This window comes from Myotis davidii, unplaced genomic scaffold (genome assembly GCF_000327345.1).
Source record: "Myotis davidii unplaced genomic scaffold, ASM32734v1 scaffold107, whole genome shotgun sequence".
Classification (NCBI taxonomy): domain Eukaryota; kingdom Metazoa; phylum Chordata; class Mammalia; order Chiroptera; family Vespertilionidae; genus Myotis; species Myotis davidii.
In genome coordinates, this window is record NW_006383012.1 from 5521702 (window position 1) to 5543209 (window position 21508).

General features: G+C 44.5%; 1 protein-coding gene across 1 annotated transcript in view; it reads right to left on the reverse strand.

Annotated features, from left to right (window-relative positions):
• The window catches only part of ABLIM1 (actin binding LIM protein 1), a 187459-nt gene that overhangs the window by 97606 nt on the left and 68345 nt on the right, over positions 1-21508 (reverse strand). The window contains exons 3-4 of the mRNA XM_015557976.1: positions 12516-12699; positions 10398-10507 (exon numbers count right to left, since the gene is read on the reverse strand). Of these exons, the coding sequence (XP_015413462.1) occupies positions 10398-10507; positions 12516-12699 (294 nt within the window). The remainder of the gene's footprint in view (positions 1-10397; positions 10508-12515; positions 12700-21508) is intronic.

A 21508-nucleotide genomic window follows, 5' to 3' on the forward strand; every position in this document is an offset into this window, starting at 1 on the left:
TTCTTTTTTTTTTTTAAATTGAATTTATTGGGATGACATTGGTTAATAAAATTATATAGGTTTCAGGTGCACAATTCTTCAATACATCATCTGTATTGTGTATTGTGTATTCACCATCCCAAGTCAAGTATCCGTTCATCACCATTATCCCCCCCTTGCCTCCCCTCCCCTCCCCTCCCCTTCCCTTCCCTCTTTCTTTTTTTCTTTTGCATGTCATGGCCAATACCCAGGTATGAGGTCACTATAAGAAAGGATAGAAAAAAAAAGAAAAGAAAAGATAGATAGAGGGCAAAAGGAATGTGAAACTGCTAATGTGTTAGGCTAAGCACTTTTAAAGAGTGAGCTTTTAAAAGTCCTTTTTTAACTTCTGAAATTCTATGCTGCTATTAGCTAAAAAAGCAATATGACGTCACAAGACATATTTTGAGAAGGGGGTAGAGGGGGTCAGAACGTTCACGTAGATGCAGTGTATTCGCCACTCTATGGCAAAGGGGTCTCCATGCTATAAATAATGTATATCTCACATTCCCTGGAAATGGCCAGAATTATTGTAAACGGTTTATGTGCTGTGGAGTCTGTAACCTTGAACCAGATTTTCCACATCGCCCTGGCCCCGCTGAGGTCAGTTGCTCGCTTTGCTGTCCTGACGGTCACGCTGGAAACATTGTAGGACAGAGCAGCCTCTGACCTGCTATTTTAAGGAAGGTTCTTCTTGTCTTTGGAAGACAAATGCTGCACAACAGACAAGTCTTCATGGGCCACAGCAGCAACAGGTGATCGGCCCTCACCAGGGCAGATGACGGCGGGCCCGGCAGCACCATTGCCCAAGTCCTCTCTAATTCCATATGTGACCAAAAAAGTCCTATCTTTCCTTCTTTAAAAAAACCCAAAAAATATTTTATTAATTTCAGAGAGGAAGAGAGAGGGAGAGAGAGCGAGAGCGAAACACCAATGATCAGAGAGGATCATTGATTGGCCGGCTCCTGCACGCGAGCCTGCAACCTGGGCATGTGCCCTGGACCAGAATGGAACTCAGGACCCTTCAGTCCACAGGCTGATGCTCTATCCACTGAGCAAAACCAGGCAGGGCTTTTTTCTCCTTTTAAAGAGTATGTATACTTGTAGAATTTCAGTTAAGTGGACATCCTGTATACTTATAGAATTTCAGTTCTTTGCTCATCATTTTATATATATAGGCCATTTACACATTTGAGATTTCCAATTCTGATCCTTAAACCAGTACTCTCAGAATTCTGTTAGGAGTACTAGGGATTCTCAAGGTCAAGACACTCTCTTCTTTAACCACATTGGTGTTTTTCTCCCATATTCTCGACTAGGATCTGAGTGGGAGAGGAAAAGGAGCCAGACTATTTGCCCTTCCTCTCTTCATAATTGATTCTGAGGTTATTAAGCAGGAATCCCATGGCTAATGCTGCTAGGCATGGGGGTGAGCATCCAAGCAAAAGCCTTGGTACCAACCCAAAAGCATTAGAATTGAGAGCCTGGGAAGCTCGTCCAATGAGCTGTGGAAGATGGCTTTGGCCCACAAACATGCCTCAGCACTCAGGGCTGAGCTCTGCAACTGATTCCCACGGGCTGATGGGGGCCTGCTTGGAGCAGGGTGAGCGGTAGGGGTGCCTGATACACAGGAAGAATGCCACCTATTGAGAGTATACATTTATGGAGCAGAACATATACTTTAAAAAGGATGCTGAAAATATCAATATCTGCTGAAAGACAGTATCTACTGCCTTACAAAAGAATCTCTTAAATAGCCTCTCTTCCATTTCCCTGAACAACAAATAAAAACAGTAACATGCCTGTATTTCCTCAGGATGCAATGGAGAATCTTTGATGAGAAATAAAATATATTAGCATAAAACATTAATACTATTTTGTCATCTGCTCTAATTTTCAGGTTTAAAATCCCATCAAAGGAACTCTGTGTGTGTGAGTGTATATATGGGTTCAACCACATGTTTTCAGAACTAAAAGAAGAGTCTAATGTATGGAATAAACATTATCTTAGTAAGTAAACTCACAACTTCGAAATTCATTTTTTCTTAAATATATTTTTTATTGATTTCAGAGAGGAAGAGAGAGGGAGAGAGAGATAGCAACATCAATGATGAGAGAGAATCATTGATCGACTGCCCTCCTGCATGCCCCACACTGGCGATCAAGCCCACAACCCGGGCATGTGCCCTGACTGGGAATCGATCCATGACCTCCTGGTTCATAGGTCGACACTCAACCACTGAGCCACAGCGGGTCAACTAACAATTCCAAAAGCGCAGCTGGAGGGCAGGCCCAGAGCCTCACTGCTTTTCGGGCTCGTCCCCTGCACTGTCGTCTGTTTTGTCCATTGTGGCTAATCAGCACCATTTCTGATGATGCAAACATCACGGGGATTGTCCCGAGATTAAAAGTAGGATTCTCTTTTGACTACAGATGCCACCAGGACAGCAAGAGGAAGGTGGGAAGCGATGAAAACAGAGCCAAGCATCACCCAATCGTGGGACGCGCTCAGAAAAGGCCCTGTCTAAGGCAGCCTCACAGATAGTGGTCTCCAGCCGGCACGGGTGAAAAGTTCCAGCCGAACCTTCCGTGGGCAGGGCCTTCTTGCCACGGGGCCAATGACCAATCACGCAGCACATGGCTGGACCAGTGCTTCTCTGTGGGCTTGAGCAGCTCTCCTTTCTGCTCACAATGTGTAATCCAGACGTGCCTTGCAAACCCTATTTGATACCCCAGCTACCCCTCAAAAGGGCAATTGTAATACATACTTCTGCAGGAAGACAAACTAATGTGTCCCAAGCTCAGAGCCTGAGTCCTGAGCACTTCTGATCCATTTCTGGAGAGTGTTTGGAACATTTGGGGTCAGACTTCCACCAAGTGGTCCTCTACTCAGTTTATGGCCAGGTGGCAAAGGGGTATAAAGAAAAGGAAGAATGGGAGAACGAGCAAACACGGAAGGAAGAAGGACGGGTGCCCCCGATGAAGGCTGCCACCTGCAATCAACTGGGGCATTCAGTGGTGCCCATGCCATGACCCTCCACACTGCGAACCCTGGTGGACACAAGCCTCACAGTTCACAGGGAGTTCAGAAAATTGGCAGCCACTGCTTTCAAGATTCGGGATAGTCCTTAGCAAACCCTTCTTGAAGCTGTACCAAGACCCTGACACAGAGACCCAAACAAATCCTTGTACAAGCGTGTTCACTGAAGCACGATTCACAACAGCCAAATGGGGGAAATGAACTAAATGTCCATGAACAGACAAGTGGATAAAGAAATTGTGGTCTATCCACACAATGGAATATTATTCAGCCGTAAAAAGGAATGGGGTACTGATAAACGCCACAGCCTGGATGAACCCTGAAGACATTATGATAAGCGGAAGATGCCAGAAACAAAAGGCCACCTATGCACAATTACATTCACGACATATCGAGAATAGGTGATACAGAGAGACAGAAAGCAGGCTGGTAGCTGCCCAGGCTGGGAGAAGGAGGGATCGGGGGTAAGTGCTTAGTGAGTATGGGGCCTTCTTTTGGGGGGATGAAAATGTTTTAGAACTAGACAGAGATGGTGGCTGTATAACACTGTGAATGTACTAAAATGTTCACTTTAAAGTGGTTAACTTTGTTATGTGAACGTGACCTCAATTAAAACAAATTGAGGAGGGAGGCGGAGGAGGGTATAGGGGAAATAAGTGGTGATGGACGGAGACTTGATTGGGGTGGTGAACACACAATACGGTGTACAGATGATGTGTTGTGGAATTGTGCACCTGAAACCTGTATATTGTTAACCAGTGTCACCCCAATAAATTCAATAAAAAGGAAAAAACCATAACTGTAAGAAGGTTTGTCTTGCACTGATTTCCCTAATTTACTTGTAAACTTTAACCAGGTGAAGAGTTTCATAATTAATCTTTAACTGGCTATGGTCACCCAGTGCGCATGGGCTCTTGCCAAAGAGGAAATCATGCTTGAATCCTACGTCAGTTTCTCAGATTCAGCAGCCATTAGCAAACATCAGCTCATTCGCTCTATTCCAAAGACGGGAAGAAGAAAAGAAGGGTAGAATGTCAGTTTCGGTACTTTCACCATGTGACCAGCCACTTAATACATATTCGGCTGAAGGTCATAGCAAGGGCAAACAGCCATGAAACTCCAGTCTGTAATGAATGAGTCTTTTATTTTATAACATTGTTCTTTTTTAAGTGCTTTGTTTTGGTTTTAAATAGGTCATACATACACATGGTTAATTTTTTTTTTTGTACAGTAAAAATAATTCCCTTTCCTTCCTATCTCCTAGCAACTCCCTTCCTCCCTGCTGGGTACTAATAGAAATTTCTCAGTATCTTCCTGGGACAATCTATAGCAGCGGTTCTCAACCTGTGGGTCGCGACCCCTTTGGTGGTCGAATGACCCTTTCACAGGGATCGCCTAAGACCATCCTGCATATCAGATATTTACATTACGATTCATAACAATAGCAACATGACAGTTATGAAGTAGCAACGAAAATAATTTTATGGTTGGGTCACAACATGAGGAACTGTATTTAAAGGGCCAGAAGGTTGAGAACCACTGATCTATAGGAATATACAACTAATAGAGGCCTGGTGCATGAATTTGTGCCTGGGTGGGGTCCCTCGGCCTGGCAGGTGATCGGAGCTGATGGGGGCCATCTCGACCAGTTTCAATCCGGGCCAAATGGGGCCAATAAGGGCTGGCTGGGCCAGGTTGGCTGGCCAGCTGGGGGAAGGGACTGCGGGAGGTTGGCTGTGGGAGCACACTGACCACCGGGGGCAGCTCCTGCATTGATGTGGATTTTCATATATATATATATATAGAGAGAGAGAGAGAGATATGTATACACAGCAGTCCTTTGAATAGCTACATCTTTACTGCCACTGAAAAATTAAAAATAAACTGGGGACTGACTGCTGTTCCAATCATTAACATTCTAGTTTTACTGATAAGTGTTTAGAAGCTGTGGGTCTCAATACGTAAGAGGCATATCTGGTGAAACGAAAATAGCAAATAAAAAAATGCCCTTAACTTTCCATCCACTGAGAACACTTTTGAGATCATCCATGTGCTGTGTCACTCTGGGATTTCAATCTGAAATGCCTGAATATAAATGTTCCTTATTGCAACATACCTTGTCTGTTTGCAGTAAACCTCTGCCTACTATGTAAATCCTAAACCCCACTCGTACCCAGTAGAGCAATATTGGAACTGCCACACCAGGAGCTGGCACCCTAAATGCCCAGAGAGGTGAGGCCTCCCTTTAATCTCACACTCAGAGGTGGGGAAATACGTTCCCTGACATCACTACTTTAAAAAAACCAATGTGATTCTGTCACTAATAAATTTATCTGAAGTAATAACCACTTTCCATTTTATGATACAGGGAAAAGCTTATAAAAAAGATGAGAGTCTGGCTGTGTGGCCCAGTGGTTGAACAATGACCCATGAACCAAGGGGTCACTGGTTCAATTCCCAGTCAGGGCACATGCCCGGGTTGTGGGCGCGATCCCCAGGAGGAGGCGTGCAGGAGGCAGCCAATAGATGTTTCTCTCTCACCAATATTTCTACGTCTCTATCCCTCTCCCTCTCTAAAAAAATCAATAAAAACATGTTTTTTTAAAAAACATGCACATGATTCTACCAAAAATAACTTAAATTCAGACCAAGTGGAGCATTTGTCCTGATACCTGTGGGAGTTCCAGTGGCAGTGAGAATAATGACAGTGCTGTACAGAAGGGGAGAGAGAGGAAGATGGGTTTGGATGTATTTGTGCGTGGGTGTTCCCCACGCCAACCCACCCAACCCACATGCCATCAGACACTAGTCTGACACCCTTTGAAGTGGAAAGGGTGATTGTAGACAGCAGCCCACTGGCGCTCAGGTGCCTGAAATAGACAGGAGCAGCGTAGGAAATGACAATCCAAGCCCTATTCCCCATGCCCTAGGGCAGTGATGGCGAACCTATGACACGTGTGTCCAGTAATGGCGAACCTTTTGAGCTCAGCGTGTCAGCATTTTGAAAAACCCTAACTTAACTCTGGTGCCGTGTCACATATAGAATTTTTTTGATATTTGCAACCATAGTAAAACAAAGACTTACATTTTTTATATTTATTTTATATATTTAAATGCCATTTAACAAAGAAAAATCAACCCAAAAAATGAGTTCGAGTGTCACCTCTGACACGCGTGTTATAGGTTCGCCATCACTGCCCTAGGTTGTCACACACAGACTCCCCCGCACCCATCTCCTTAACCCCAGGGAACCCAGTCCTGTCCTTATAAGCAAATTCATGGAGAAAGGAGTTGAATTAAGCTTTAGAGAAGAGTGTGTAACCTTCTGGTAGAATATAATGTCTCCAGGGCATACATTTTATTTCTAAAGTATGGATCAGCTAGACATAGGCAATTGATTTTGTTATTGATAGTAAAAGCAATCTAATTAATGCTCGCCACAACCCTTTGAGATAACTTACTATCATCTCCGTGTTATAAAATGGTTATTACTTATTGAATTCAAATTGCATTAGACTAGAGGCAGCAAGTTTTAATTAATTCAGGGGCAATAATCCATAATTGAAGTTGTTTGTTTCTATGAATAACTTCCTGATGGTTTCCATTCATCCAATCTTGCTATAGCAGGAGGCAGCGGTGCAGGTAAAAAGTGCACAGCCCTGCAGGAAGGACACGTGGATCATGTGCCAATACGTCAGGTCACCGCTCCGAGGCTCCGCAACCCCAGCTTTGAAAATCAGAGAGCGATACCCACATGGTCAAATCAATACCAGGCACGGTAATGGCCTCTGGCGCCAGACGGCTGGGGTTTGTGTCCGGACCCACCACTTAATGTCCGTGTGAGCTTGTGCGCATCATTTAACCCCTGTGGCCCCTGGTCTCTTCATCTGTGAAAAGGGGATCATTTTCACTGGGTGGTGATGAGGATTAAATGAAGATTTGTAGAGCAGTTACACAGTGCCTGATCCACAGCGAGTGCTATGTGGATGTTGGATAAGGAAAAATAAAACAGGAAGGTTAGAAGAGCAGGAGCAACGGCAAGTGCACCTCTACCCAGGAAGCTCCAGCTGAGACGATTTTGGATAACCGATGGCTTCTGTCGGCCACGCTTCGCCTCCTCTCTCCCTCTCACGCTGTCTTCACCTGCTCCTCGGTGACTACAGAAAACCAGCCCCGGGATGTGAAATGAAACGGTGGTTCAGAAGAGCAAACTCATTTTTCAAAGGACATTTCAGAGGAAAAAGAGGCCCTTGGCTCTCTGCTACAATTTCATCGACTCTGTGAACATTATCGAGAGAGTTTCATTTTTGCTTTTATGTAGGAAGCTTTGCCATTTTAAAAATTGAAAGAAAGAAAAATGACTCAAAGGGACATCAGGATAGTTTTAAAGAACCAGGCACTTCTTCAAGAACTGCATGTAGCGGCCAGTGACTCCTAATCATGCCCCAGTAAATTTCAGAAACTTGCTGCAAACTCCCCTGCGCTAGAACTCGCGTGCCTGCCTCGTCGGCGTATAGTGCATGTGTGTATCCACATATAGGAGCTCTCTTTTTGGCAGACATCCACGCCCACATGCCTCATAAATGCTATTTGAGTGCTTACCTAAACAGACAAGGACTTGTTGAAAAATAACAATGAACTGATCAAAGCAGTTGCATAGGATTGAGATTTCATCCATGTGCAAGGGAAAAATATGATGTTCTAACAATTTGCACATAAGCAACAATTATTATATCTGCCATTAGAGATGTGATGAATGTGAGTAGGATACATTCTACAACTAAAATTTTTATTCCTTTTAAAATATGTATGTATTTTTATTGATTTCAGAGAGGAAGGGAGAGGAAGAGAGAGATGGCAACATCAATGATGAGAGAGAATCATTGATCGGTGGCCTCCTGCATGCCTCACGCTGGGAATCGAGCCTGCAACCCAGGCATGTGCCCTGACCAGGAATCCAATCGTGAGCATTAACCACTGAGCCACACCAGTTGGGCTTTATTCCTTTTTTTATACACATAACATGTATGTCATATGAAAATAGAAAAGAAGGATAAAGCAAAAAAAAAAAAACACACCAAAAAAACACCAAACGTTTTAATAAACATTGGAATAGCCATTTTGGTAGAACTGTGACTAGGACACAGGATCCCGAATTGCATGGATGGAGAGGACGGGAAGCCTTATAAAGATCCCACTGTTGTTTCTCAATCCAAACCATGAGGGATGTCAGATGAAACAAAAGAGAGAGCTCCAGATCAGGAACCCAAAGACCTGCCTCTAATCCGACCTGTTAGTGGGTAGCGTGAGTTTGCCTGCGGGCCTCAGTTTCCCCACTTATCAAGAATGATAGTTGGACTAAAGGACTCCACAGAATGTGAGGACACGGCCGTTCCTATTATAGGCCCATGGACATGATGCTCTTTCTCACCCTATCCTGGGACTCATAAAATCCTTTTTAAAACATCTTTATTGTTGAAAGTATATATCTATATCTATATCTATATCTTTCCCCCCCCGCCCCCGGTCCCCGAGTCTTGCTATAGCAGGGAGGCTGTGGCAGGTAGAAGGTACACAGCCCTTCTACAAATTCCCCCACATAACCTGTTCCCACTTTTTTCAGCTTCCCTCCCACCCCCTCACCCCAGGCCTTCACCACCCTATTGTCTGTGTCCATGAGTTAAGCATATATGCATACAAGCTCTTGGAAATCCTTTTTCTTAAAGACTTTGAAGAATACCTCCAACGTTGTTGGTAATGTTCTTTCAAAGCAAGCCCTCCCACACCGTGGGTGGCTAGTCCCACCGCAGGTCACCTTCCCGATGGCCTGCTTGGGATAGAGCAGGTAAGGACAGTGAAGGACTCAAAATCCTACTAGGGTCTAGGCCTGCGCTGCTCTGTAGCCACTGCTCCACCCAGGCTGCTAGTGTTCCTCCGCAGGGCAAAGACATCCTCCTGCGAAGGACCCAGCCTTGTCGAATAAGGTGACTAACACTTACTTTCTTCTTCCCTCCCAGTGGCCAAAATCCAATCTCTATGCAAATGCTTTGGTCAGAACATTCTTCTTTTTAACGGGTACCAGGATTCTTCTCCGTGAACAGGAAGATTTGGACTCGCTGTTATGATCGGCATAGCGTTCCTCCCGAGGAGAAGTAGCTGATCTCATTCTCTGTGCTGAGACCAGCAGGGCATAAAGGCGTTTTTTCCCCAGGCCTCCCAAGGACTGGCGAAATCCACCGAAACGAAGGTTGACCTCTCGCCCGCGTCCTCATGCCCCAGGGGAGAGATGGCGGTAGAGCTTCCTTGTCTGGAGCCCAGAGTTCAGAATATACCTTAAAGGTTCACTCGCCTACTCACCATTATTTACCAGAAGGAATCGTGCAATTGACCACTATTTTTATTTGGGGGTGGGCGGTTTTCTTGGGATTCTCACAGGTCAGACAAGCCCTTGTCCTAAAGAATTACACATTCCCCTGGTTGACCCATATCAGTGCAGCCCGTTAGCCTTTCTCTTCCTACTTTCAGTTTCTTCCCATGTTAGGTATTTTTGTGTGCCATATGCATTTATTATCTATCTGCTGCCACCAGAAAGCAAGCTTTTAGAGCAGTGCTTCTCAACCTTCTGGCCCTTTAAATACAGTTCCTCATGTTGTGACCCAACCATAAAATTCTTTTGTTGCTACTTCGTAACTGTAATGTTGCTACTGTTATGAATCGTAATGTAAATATCTGATCTGCAGGATCGTCTTAGGCGACCCCTGTGAAAGGGCCATTCGACCGCCAAAGGGGTTGCGACCCACAGGTTGAGAACCGCTGTTTTAGAGGATGCCGACTTTGTTCTGTCCACACCTATGTCACCAAGGGGAACAATACCCATCACAGGTACCCAGCAAATTATCTATCATCCAACGGCTAAATGTCAGAACCCCTCCAGGTGAATAAAGAATATTTAAGGGTCAGTATAAATCATCTCATTAGCTTTAGGCACAGGAGATAGTTGTTTAATACACAGAGACATCAATTATATCGCCACCGAATGCTCTCCCATCTCAACCTCTGAGACTCGAGATGGCATTTCCAATGTAAAGTTTTATAACTCCCTGTCCCTCCTTTACTGTCAAAAGGCACAATTTAATGTCCAATTCTATTTATGTCTTGTTGCAATAAAGGAGATGCTCTTTATTGCATGGGTTGCAATCAAAGCTTCATGTTTTACAACTGGAAATGCCTTCGACAGTATTACTCTCAGCCCCAGCTAAATTTCACTAAAAGAAAGGCACCCGCCTAAGCTACCTTTGAGCCATGAGGAACCCATGCCAACAGGGGCTGGGACACTTACTGCCGGAGCAGGAGGCTTCTTTAGGGCTGGACGACATCGGCTGGGCACAGAGTTGACAGAGGCAGTCTCTCCCGTTGAACGTGACGCGGTCTCCGGGTGGAAACGGGCGCCTGGGGGACAGAAGGACATGGTTTGGCAGGTTATCCCAGCGATTTCACTCCTGTTCCTTACGCCTCTGCCTGCTGCCCTCCGGTGCCAAGTCCTTACTTGGAGAAGCACCAGCCCAAATGTCTGAAATACCATCTGAACCAAGCCGGCCAGCTGGACACGGTCCAAACACACAAACGTGCCTCAATTTGAGAAGGGGGAATGCGCTGGGTCTGCGGGCCCCCAGACAGTAAAGGGAATGAATGAGTCACCTCTGCTCACCAGTGGGGGGATGTCCAACAAGCCGTTCAGCGGGGCGCACACAGTAAAATTTTCCAAATGGAAAACCCTTCATGAAGAAACATCTCAAATGCCGTACATTCCTATTCAGGCTTAAGGCCCCTCCCCAAGAGAGCTGGTCACAGGTCAAGCGTTAACGCTTTCAGCTCCCAAGACCTCTGTGATAAATTCTGCTGAATTAGACTTTGTCCTGGACATCTGAATGGGTGATGGGAATGGATCATTGTGCCGGGTGGGACCCAGTCTCTGGTGGAGAAATATGGCAATGCCATAAATATCTGTTTAAAAATTACTACTAGTTTCTTTCCAGAAAGAGAATATCCTTTCCCATGAGACAGTCATCAATAACAGCACATTTTGCAAAAATACTGCCGTCTGCATATATGGTACCAGTTTCTTCTGGAGGCAGATGGCATTTTGACAAAATCATGCATGAACAGCCACAGGTCAGCTGCCATGCCTCCTTACTTGCGCCAGGCCAAGGTGCCAATTATCTCCATCAACTTGGGTTTTCAATGTGTGATTGTCTGGATGGGAAATGGGAGCTCACCAGCAGAACAGCCCCGCACGCCTGGGTCAGAGCGATTACTTAAGGACAAAGTCAAGCTTCTTGATGTGAGTTTTGCTTTCACAATTGCTATCCCTCCTGAAGTCGCCCTTGGGCTGCCTCACAGTGGTAGTGAACTGTGAACTGTGATACACACACAGGGAGTACATTCGGACTTAAGACCATGCCACCCGTGGCTTAGTGCCAGTCACTGAGGAGCGTGTTAAATGCTCTACCCCCAAGTTTTAGAAATGCTGAGTTGTGGTCGCCTCTCTTCTCAGGGTTCAGTGTTCCTTTCCATTGTTCAGATAAGGCCCAGAGAGGGTCAGTGACTGGCCTGGATGGATCAGCTGGGGAGGCCAGGTGACAGGCAGGTGCAGGGGATGCCCACCAACTCAGAACCTCCTTATTATAGGAGTCAAACCCAACTTAAGTTCTCTAATGTGTAGCACTCACCGCAAAACAATAAAAGCACATTTCCTACCCACACTCAGTTTCCTTCTCTCTGACTGATCGTTTTAATCAAGTGAAGTTAAGATTTACGTTGTAGATGATAGATGACCAGGAGCAGGGATTGGCAAACTTTTCTCCTAAAATACCAGCTCATAGATATTTTTTTGTTTTGTACTAGGTGGATCATATGATTTTTGTCACAACTACTCAACTCTGTCGCTGTAGCTTGAAAGCAGCCATACATGATTCATCAACAAATGGGTGTGGCTGTGTCCCAATAAAACTTTATTTACAAAAACAGGTATTAGGTCTAATTTGGAGCATAGTTTGCCCACTCTTGCTCTATGAGACTACTTTAAACACACACACACACACACACACACACACACACACACACACACACGCACGCAAGAACTTCTACTTCCAAAGAAGCTTTGTCTTTCTAATCAGTTACGTCATTTCCTCCCAATGTTTCATTGCTCAAAATCTTTTGAGACCTAGAGCTACTTTCAGACTTGGTTTCAAGCCACTCAATATGAGTCTTATTATTTAGTAGAAGACACCATAAATTACTTTTTGACAAAGGCTGCTAATACAGTAGAAAGATAAAGGAATCTAAGGACACATCAGAAAAAAGAATATTTTAAGACTAAGCACAATTCAAGACTCCAGGGGGCCATCCCAACCGTCGGCAGCAGAGCCCAGCACTCTGCCAGGAAGCCCTCACTTACTTGCAGATGGTACACGCGAAGCAATTGGGATGGTAGGTCTTGCCCAGGGCAGTCACCACCTCTCCTTCCACGAACTCCCCACAGCCATGGCAGCGTGTCCCGTACATCCTCTGGTAGTCCAGGGTGCAGAGATACTCCCCGTTCTTTATGAAGAAGCCACCTTGGGCCAGGTCACAGCCGCACACTGTGGAAAGACAAGTTCACATCCGGTTATGTTGTCTGTCCAGCTGCTGGGGCAGTTGCCCTCTGCATGCTGTTCACTTACTCTATGATCTCAGTGGTTTGGGCTTAGGGGAGGGGACTGGTACAAAGAGCTATTTATTGTTGGGCTCTGATCTCTCTCTTGCCTCCCTCCCCTTTAGTTTCCTATCCTTTGGGAGCGATGCAATATCTCATACCAGTAAACTCCACTGGCCAGGTCTCAATGTCTTTTGTGGTATGTCTAAGATTCAGAGATAATCAAACGGTCTTGGATGGAACGATACTCTTAGTTCATGGTGTCTTAAATATGAACCAAGCTGTCCCTTTCAATGCCGTTTAGGAAAGGTGCCTACTGCTTGCCCACACAACTGCTTTGTTTGAGCCAAGATTGTAACTGAGCTGAGTAATAAATTCCCACTCTATGAAAAGCAGTAGCTGAAATGTCCAATGTCTATTTTTTCATACTCTGGAAATACTTTCTCATAGCTATGGAAAATTCAGACGTTTAATTTTCTCTTTGTGCAGTAAATAGGAAAAGCCAATTATTTATATATGAATGAGTGAGAGAGAAAAATGAACAGGCAGAAGAGGAGAGAGAAGGCAACTTGCCCAAGAGAAAACGATCGTTCAGGACCTTAACACATGCAAAAGAGGATGCTTCGCTATGTCTGGATCCTGGTGTCTTCTTTCAGGGCTGCAGCTGTGGGTTATGGAGACGGGGCAAGGAAGCAGGTCCTGGGATGCCAGGAGCTGGGGCCCCGTGTCCATGTTCAGACAAGACCAGAGAAGGCCACAGTAACTTGTCCAAAACCAAAGCCTCAGGCAGCCACTGCTGAAGGACCGGGAAGCTACAGCCAAAGCTGGAAACCTCCAATCTTAACTGTGATGCCTGTACAATCAAGGGCCTTAGGCCAAGAACCCAGGATGCTTCTTGGTTATTCCTGCAAGCAGCTAATAGGCACTCAGTTGGGGTATGAAGGAGGTGAGTTCAATGACTAAATTGCTTGCCTACTAGAACTCTTTCAGGGTCCAGACTATTTCCCATGACTCATGAATGCACTTAGATCAGTGGTTCTCAACCTTCTGGCCCTTTAAATATAGTTCCTCATGTTGTGACCCAACCACAAAATTATTTTCATTGGTACTTCATAACTGTAATGTTGTTACTGTTATGAATCTTAATGTACATATCTGATATGCAGGATGGTCTGAGGTGACCCCTATGAAAGGGTTGTTCGACCGCCAAAGGGGTCACGACCCACAGGTTGAGAACCACTGACCTAGATGAACTCATGCTGGCTACAGGGACATTCTGACGGAGCTAACTACTCCCCCACCCTCAGTTACCAGACTTCACTAACTGCAAACGATTAAAGATAGTCAGGGTGACGCAGAGCCTACAAGCAGGCTGTCCACTGGGGATCCATCAGCCTTTGTTTAGATCAACACTCCACAGCTACGACCTCCTTCTTTGTGATTTACAATCAAGTAACCCAAGATGATAGCCGAAGTCCATCACGCCTGAGGATGACCACCCTATAAATACTACTGTGATCACATTACCTGGAATCACTGGCTACAGGGACATTCTAACGGAGCTAACTACTCGCCCACCATCAGTTACCAGACTTCACTAACTGCAAACAAAGATAGTCAGGGTGACGTAGAGCCTACAAGCAGGCTGTCCACTGGGGATCCATCAGCCTTTGTTTAGATCAACACTCCACAGCTACGACCTCCTTCTTTGTGATTTACAATCAAGTAACCCAAGATGATAGCCGAAGTCCATCACGCCTGAGAATGACCACCCTATAAATACTACTGTGATCACATTACCTGGAAAACAGCTCATTCACCACCTGCTGCCTCCTCTAACCTGCCAGGGTCCCCACTGCAGTTGAATTGAGCCTCAAATTTGACGGGTTCCCCTGGATTCCAACCTTCAGTGACATCATTTGCTCTTCCAAACTTTCTTACTTCTCAAAGTCATGAGAAGTGAAAAAAGAATGCATTTGAACTACTATTAATTCCCTTTATTCTCTCCTCCAATCCCCACAATTTTTTTTTAAGTTGGTCGGTTTTATATTAACAGCTTAGCAAATACTTTTAACTTTTTAAAAGTGCTTTTAAACATACTCTTGCACAAAGCAAAACTTTCACATCCAAGTGACCAAGAAGTCTCAGTTAGTAAGATCAACCTTCAGTAGAGTTTTTGATTTTTAAAACTATTTAGATCTTTAACTTTGGGTGCTCCACTTGTCTTTGCTTTAGTTGAAAATTAACACATGCCCAGGGAAAAGCAGAGACCCCTTTCATTAAAAATTGTATATACCTGCCAGTGACGGAGATTAATTGCTTCCTTCTCAGTGACCAATTATTTAAAACATGTGCGCCACGCAAGGCCCCTCTGAATCTAGCTGCTTTGCCGTCACGAAGGTGTGGCTACCACAGCCATCTGCCTTGAAGATGTTAAGGTGTTGAATTAATTTACTGAATACTATTAACTAGTTAAGTAGGAATATGTACATCTAAGCAATGCGATGTAGAAGTTGTGATATTGTAACAGGCACATTTAAAAATTTTAAATCTTAAAGAAACAATAATAGGAGCTGCCTGTGTTGTAAAACTCCCAGGAACAGAGCACAGAGGTGCCAAGTAAGGATGAAAACAGAACAGGATTTTCATGGCATGAACAGGGCTGCAGTAGCAGCGATCACATCAACCTTCTAAAAGCTGCAGTTAACACTGCATGTTGCAACGAATCCACGTTTAGGAGAATAGGAAATACATAAAACTCTGCCCAAAGGCCGGCTGGGGATAAAATGCAAAAGACATTTCCTTCACTGATATCAGTAGACAGAACACCTTTGCTGGGTGGCCACTGTCATTTGTGTTTTCACCAGTTCATACCACCAAGAGAGGAAGGGACATGACACAGCCACGATCAATGTGTTCAATTTAGTTTTGAGCAACACAAGAATTTTAATTGGGGGCCAGGAGTCTTAGGTGGGTCCTTTCTTCTCTTTTCTAGAGCAAGTGCTAGCGGGTGAGCCCATCACAGGGCAAAGGGACTCCTTCTGAACCTGCTCAGGGACGTGGAGGCTCCAGGGCTGGGACCTGTGTTACACCTGCTGTTTCCGGTGATCAGGGCAGGTGCTCCAGAAGTGCCACTTGACCCATCTGCCTGGGCCAGCACCATCCCTGCTCCTCCCAGCCCCTGGCACTGGAGCTGGGGGTGAGACAGACGCAGGGCATGGAACTCAGAAACACTCCCTGGTGGATCGGTCCTGTGATTACCAAAGACTTCCCATCCCCTTCCTCCATCCTCTACTCCAACTCCATTTTAAAATAATTTTATTTCATCCGGGATGTTATTCTACTTATTTCCTCAAACTCTTTTTTCACAGAACATACTGAGGTAGACTTTCACATTGTGCCTTCCCAAACCACCCAAAATTCCACGGTGTGTGGGGTCCCCTTGAGTCAGTCTTTGGTCTGGAACCCAGGGCAGTCTGTTTGAAAGCATCAGGCACTGAAGCTCAAAAGAGCCACACCCTGCAGCCCAGAGCTCAAAATAGTTGAACAGAGACTCGTAAACAATAACGTGAGGGGGCAGCTTCCTGCCAGAAATAACTACTTGCTAATGTGTCAGCCTGGAAGCTAATACTAACCCTCAAAAAACATACTGCGATGGTTTTTCACATTAACTTCTCGATGCCCATACATTTCAATGACCTTTCCTGGGAAAGAAGATACCGAGAAGCCCAAACAGATGGCAAAAGCGGGCCCCCAAGGCAAGGGCTGTATTTAACTCAGAGCCTGAATTTACAATAACAAGTGGAGAGAATTGGTTGGAAGGGAATCATTTTGGCATCTCTTTTATCAATAAAATCTTTGACTATGTACTAAGCTTGTTTTTAACACTAGTAACACTTCATGGGCAAACAGTATTAATTCTAAGCAGCTAAAATAACAAAGAGATCACCCAGGATGATATCTCTCAATGTCCTCTTTTTTTTTTTGCCTTCTAAGATTTGGCCCATAACACAAAAACAGGTTTTAACGTCTTCCATGCCAGCACAGATTACTTCAGTAACCAGAAGTACCAGGCACAGGGCTGCCAACGTGCACAGGGAGAAATAAGAGCTGGCCGTGTTCATAGGACCTTGCTTACCCCAGGCAAACTTATCTCAAAGTAGCCACATGTTGGAATTTTGGGTCCAGAGGTATAATTTGGGTTTTTTGTTTGTTTGTTTTTGTTAATACTCACTTGAGGATATTTTCCCATTGATTTTTAGAGAGAATGGAAGGGAGAGGGATAGACAGAGAGAGAAAAAAACATCAATGTGGTTGACTCCCACACTTGCCTCGACCAAGGCTGGGTAACCGAGGTATATGCCCTTGACCTGAATCGAACCCACGACCCTTAAGTCACAGGGCAGCATTCTATCCATTGAGCCAAACCGGTTACGGCATCCATTGGTATATATTATTCAGATCTATCTTCTCTCCAACCCCCTTCCCTGTTAGGTCCCCAGAAAGATCTGCATCATGTGTCTTTGCCTTTTATGAATTTCCAGGCTCCCAGGAGGCAGCCTCAGTAAGAGCTACCTGTGTGTCTATAAGCTGAACCGAGAGAAAACAGATGAAGGCACAGACGCAGTGCTCTCTTCATCAGCAAACACAGAAAGCAGAGAGCACGGTGTCTATTAACCCTCCTCACGGATTCTTTACCTCTAGTTTCTCTCCTGCCCAGCCTCCCCTGATCACCTCCTGAGACCACTCTATCAGGTGGCTCCCCTACTCTGCTCTGCTAAATGCTTTGACCTTGCACATGAGGCTCCGCATCTTCCAAATGTTCATGTCAGTCTTCCTGAACACCCCACCAGCGCTTTGCTCCAATCAACCTGACCTGCCACCCCCTGCCGGACGGACACCTCCTCTCACCTCGTGCCCGTGCCAACTCCACCCAGCCTCCCTGGCTGCACTCAAGTCTGACCTCCTGATGAAACTGACCACTTCCTTCAGTTCCCCAGCTCCGATTCCTCAGGGCTCAGAACAACTACTGACATTCAACTCATATTTAATATATATTGTCTTGTACCTTATACTGCCCTTGTGATTTTTCTCTTGGTTTCAATGCAAGTTTATGAAAGGCAGAGACAACTTCTTATGCCATTTTAGATCTTCTACAATACTTAGAGAGATGGCAAATTATTGTCCCTATCCCCTGATTCTGTATCACTGTAAACTAGGCTGGTGTCTGGATAGTGAGGGCGGGGCCCAGTTCCTTTAGTTCCACATAAGGAATGGGCATTTGGGCATGACTTTGAGCCAGCAATCCTGTCTTTGCTTCTGAAAGTACCTAGTTGGTATCAAGATCGTCATGCCAAGGTAGTAACTCTGCCTGCTCCCAACTTCTTGAGTCTTACTTAAGATTGAACTTCCTGAGCCACTGGAACTAACGGCAACTCAACAACTCAGGAGTCCATTTCGGTTCACAGGTGCTACGCAGGGTCAGACAATGCCCTACTTTGTGTTTAGCAGAACCGAGAAGGTCCTGATTACAGAGATAAGATTGCAACTGGTTAAGTGCTGCATGACTGAAGGTGCATGGAAAGAAACTAGAATGGATCACAGGGTAGCAACGGGAATAATTAAAGGGCTGGGAGAAGGGACTTAAAGTAGATGAAATTGGGATTAGACTGAAGAAAAACAGGCCAGGGTAATAAAAGCCTTCGAGTATATGGTGGGTTATTTTAAGGAAATCAATGATCAGCTCTTTTCCATTGAGGGAGGGCAAAATGGGAAGAAGTTTATTTTACACGTACCGAGAGATGTAAGTTAGGAAAGCTAACAGACATACCACAGAGGTGACTGCAGGTGAGAACAGCTTTCTGAAAGAAGCTGTGCCCCATCTGTGGTTAGGAAATATTCAGGGTAGAATAAGTGGCCTTTCCAACCAGGATAGCAGGCTGATCTTTCCGGATATGGACAATGTGATCATGTTACTCTTCTGACTAATATCTGTAGATCAAATCACAGGGATTCTATCAAAATGACGAGAACATCAAATTCGTCATTTTACCACTTTGAGTTAGTTCTTATACCAGACAAATCAGATAATATAATTTTACTTTAAACAAATATCTGAATACAGGAAATCCTTAATCTCTATATTCAACCCTCCACTTTTCATCCATTTTACTCCATAAAATCCTTGCATTTTATAAACGCATGTATTCTACATGGAATGATCGTGACCTGTTAAACGCCTCACAAACCCTAAGGTGGCAAAAGTGGAAAGTTCTCTGATAGCTGGGATGTCTTCCCCAACCCCTTCACAGAACTCAATCTTTAAAGAATAATTCTTAAAAATATATTGCAATTCACTGACATTAGAAGTTGTAACCTGAATTTTCTAATCGTTTCAGAACAACACTTTAAAAATAATGTTAATGTTCATGGGCTCTCTTGATGGTGTAAACATTATAGAGGCCAAGGGATTTTAACAATCAATCAAAAGGTAGCATTTGCCACACTTTTTTTTAAAAAATATATTTCTTTATTGATTTCAGAGAGGAAGGGAGAAGGAGAGAGATATAGAAACATCAATGATGACAGAGAATCATTGACCGGCTGCTTCCTGCACATCCCTTACCGGGGATTGAACCTGCAACCCAGGCACGTGCCCTTGGCCAGAATCGAACCTAGGACCCTTCAGTCCACAGGCTGACGCTCTATCCACTGAGCCAAGCCGGCCAGGCATTTGCCACACCTTTTAACACATAGTTAATTAAGACTCATGTTGCTTAGTGGCACTAGTCTCTCTTAAAACAGAATTCTCGGAGGATTTCTGCCACTCCAATGCTACCTAGATGGAAGAGTGTACGTGATCTGATTCTATTTTTACATGATCTGATTTTTCGAAATTTCTATAGACACCCAATGTTCAGATGTCTTTTAAAAACTATGTGGCTATAAATAACATACAACACTAGTTCCATTTTTGAAAAGGAATAAAGTTACTATAATTAATGTTTAAAATGCCATCTTTCAAATGATGATGGGAACATCACGGTGCCATTCGTTTCTGGTAGAAACTTGCTTGTCCAAATGAAAGCCATTGTCAGCTCTAGCCACACCCGTCTTCACCATCCACTGCCTTGAACGAGGCAGCCCCTGCCCCTGCCCACAACTAGCCCGCTCCCCCTTTCCAGTCCTGGGCAGGTGAGTAAGCTCTCCGGAGCATCTGTGCTTCACCATATCTTGTCTCCTTGGCAACATCCCCAGACCACCCAGTGCTAGGTGGTCTCTGCAGCCTTGACCGCTCATCTCCACCTGTCCTGCTACCAGTCACGGCCCACTAGTAGCACACTACTTGCCACCAGATCGCAGGTTCTTCAGGGATAGGTGCTGTGTCGTGTATGCCTTTAGCCCTCCATAGTCTAGCACAGCGAACGGATAGATGAGAGATACTCTATAAACATTTCACTTGGCAAAGAGTGTTTGTGTGAACTAATATAAATTCAAAGTAAACATCATTACATAAAAGGGTACGGTCTTTTTTTTTTTTTTTAGTTTTATTCATTTCAAATGGGCCGGATCCGGCCCGCGGGTTGTAGTTTGCCCACGGCTGGCCTAGACTGATGTGGTAGGTGCTCAATAAGGTGAATGAATGAATGAACAAGCAAACTCATACAACTTAACAAAAGGAAGACAAACAACCCAATCAAGAAATGGGCAGAAGACCTAAATACACACTTCTCCAAAGAGGACATACAAATGGCCAAGAGACATATGAAAAAAATGCTCAATGTCACTAATCATCAGAGAGATGCAAATTAAAATGACAATGAGGTATCACCTCACACCTGCCAGAATGGCTGCCATCAATAAATCAACAAATAACAAATGCTGGTGAGGATGTGGAGAAAAGGGAGCCCCAGTAACTTCTGGTGGGCATGTAGACTGGTACAGCCATTATGGAAACCAGTGAGGAGTTTCCCCAAAAAACTAAACTGGAACTGCCATGTGACCCAATAACCCCACTTCTAGGAATATATCCTAAGAAACCCAAAACACCAATCGGGAAGAATAGATGCACCCCTATGTTCACAGCAGCATTGTTTGTAACAGCTAAGATCTGAAAACAGCCAAAGTGCCCATCAGTATATAAGGGATAAAAAAGCTGTGGTATATTTACAAAATGGAATATTATGCAGCTGTAAAAAAGGATATCTCACCCTTTGAGACAGCATGGAAGGACCTGGAGAGTGCTATGCTAAGTGAAGTACGTCAGTCAGAGAAAGACAACTATCACATGATTTCACTTATATGTGGAATCTAAAAAAACAAACTGACAATCAAAACAGCTGTAAAAAAGAAGGATATCTCACCCTTTGAGACAGCATGGAAGGACCTGGAGAGTGCTATGCTAAGTGAAGTACGTCAGTCAGAGAAAGACAACTATCATATGATTTCACTTATATGTGGAATCTAAAAAAACAAACAAACTGACAATCAAAATAGGTCCAGAGACATGGAAGAATGCAACAAACTGAGGATCCTCAGAGGGAAAGGGGTGGGGGAAGGGAAGAGATCAACCAAAGAACTTTCATGCATATATGAATAACCCAAGAACATAGACAATAGCGAGATGAATGCCTGGGGAGGGGAAAGGAGGGGAGGAGGAAGTAAGGGGTCAATGGGATGGGGGAGGAAAGGGTCATCTGTAACATTTTCAACAATAAAGATAAATTTTTAAAAACCATACTTTTCTTTGGAACTTG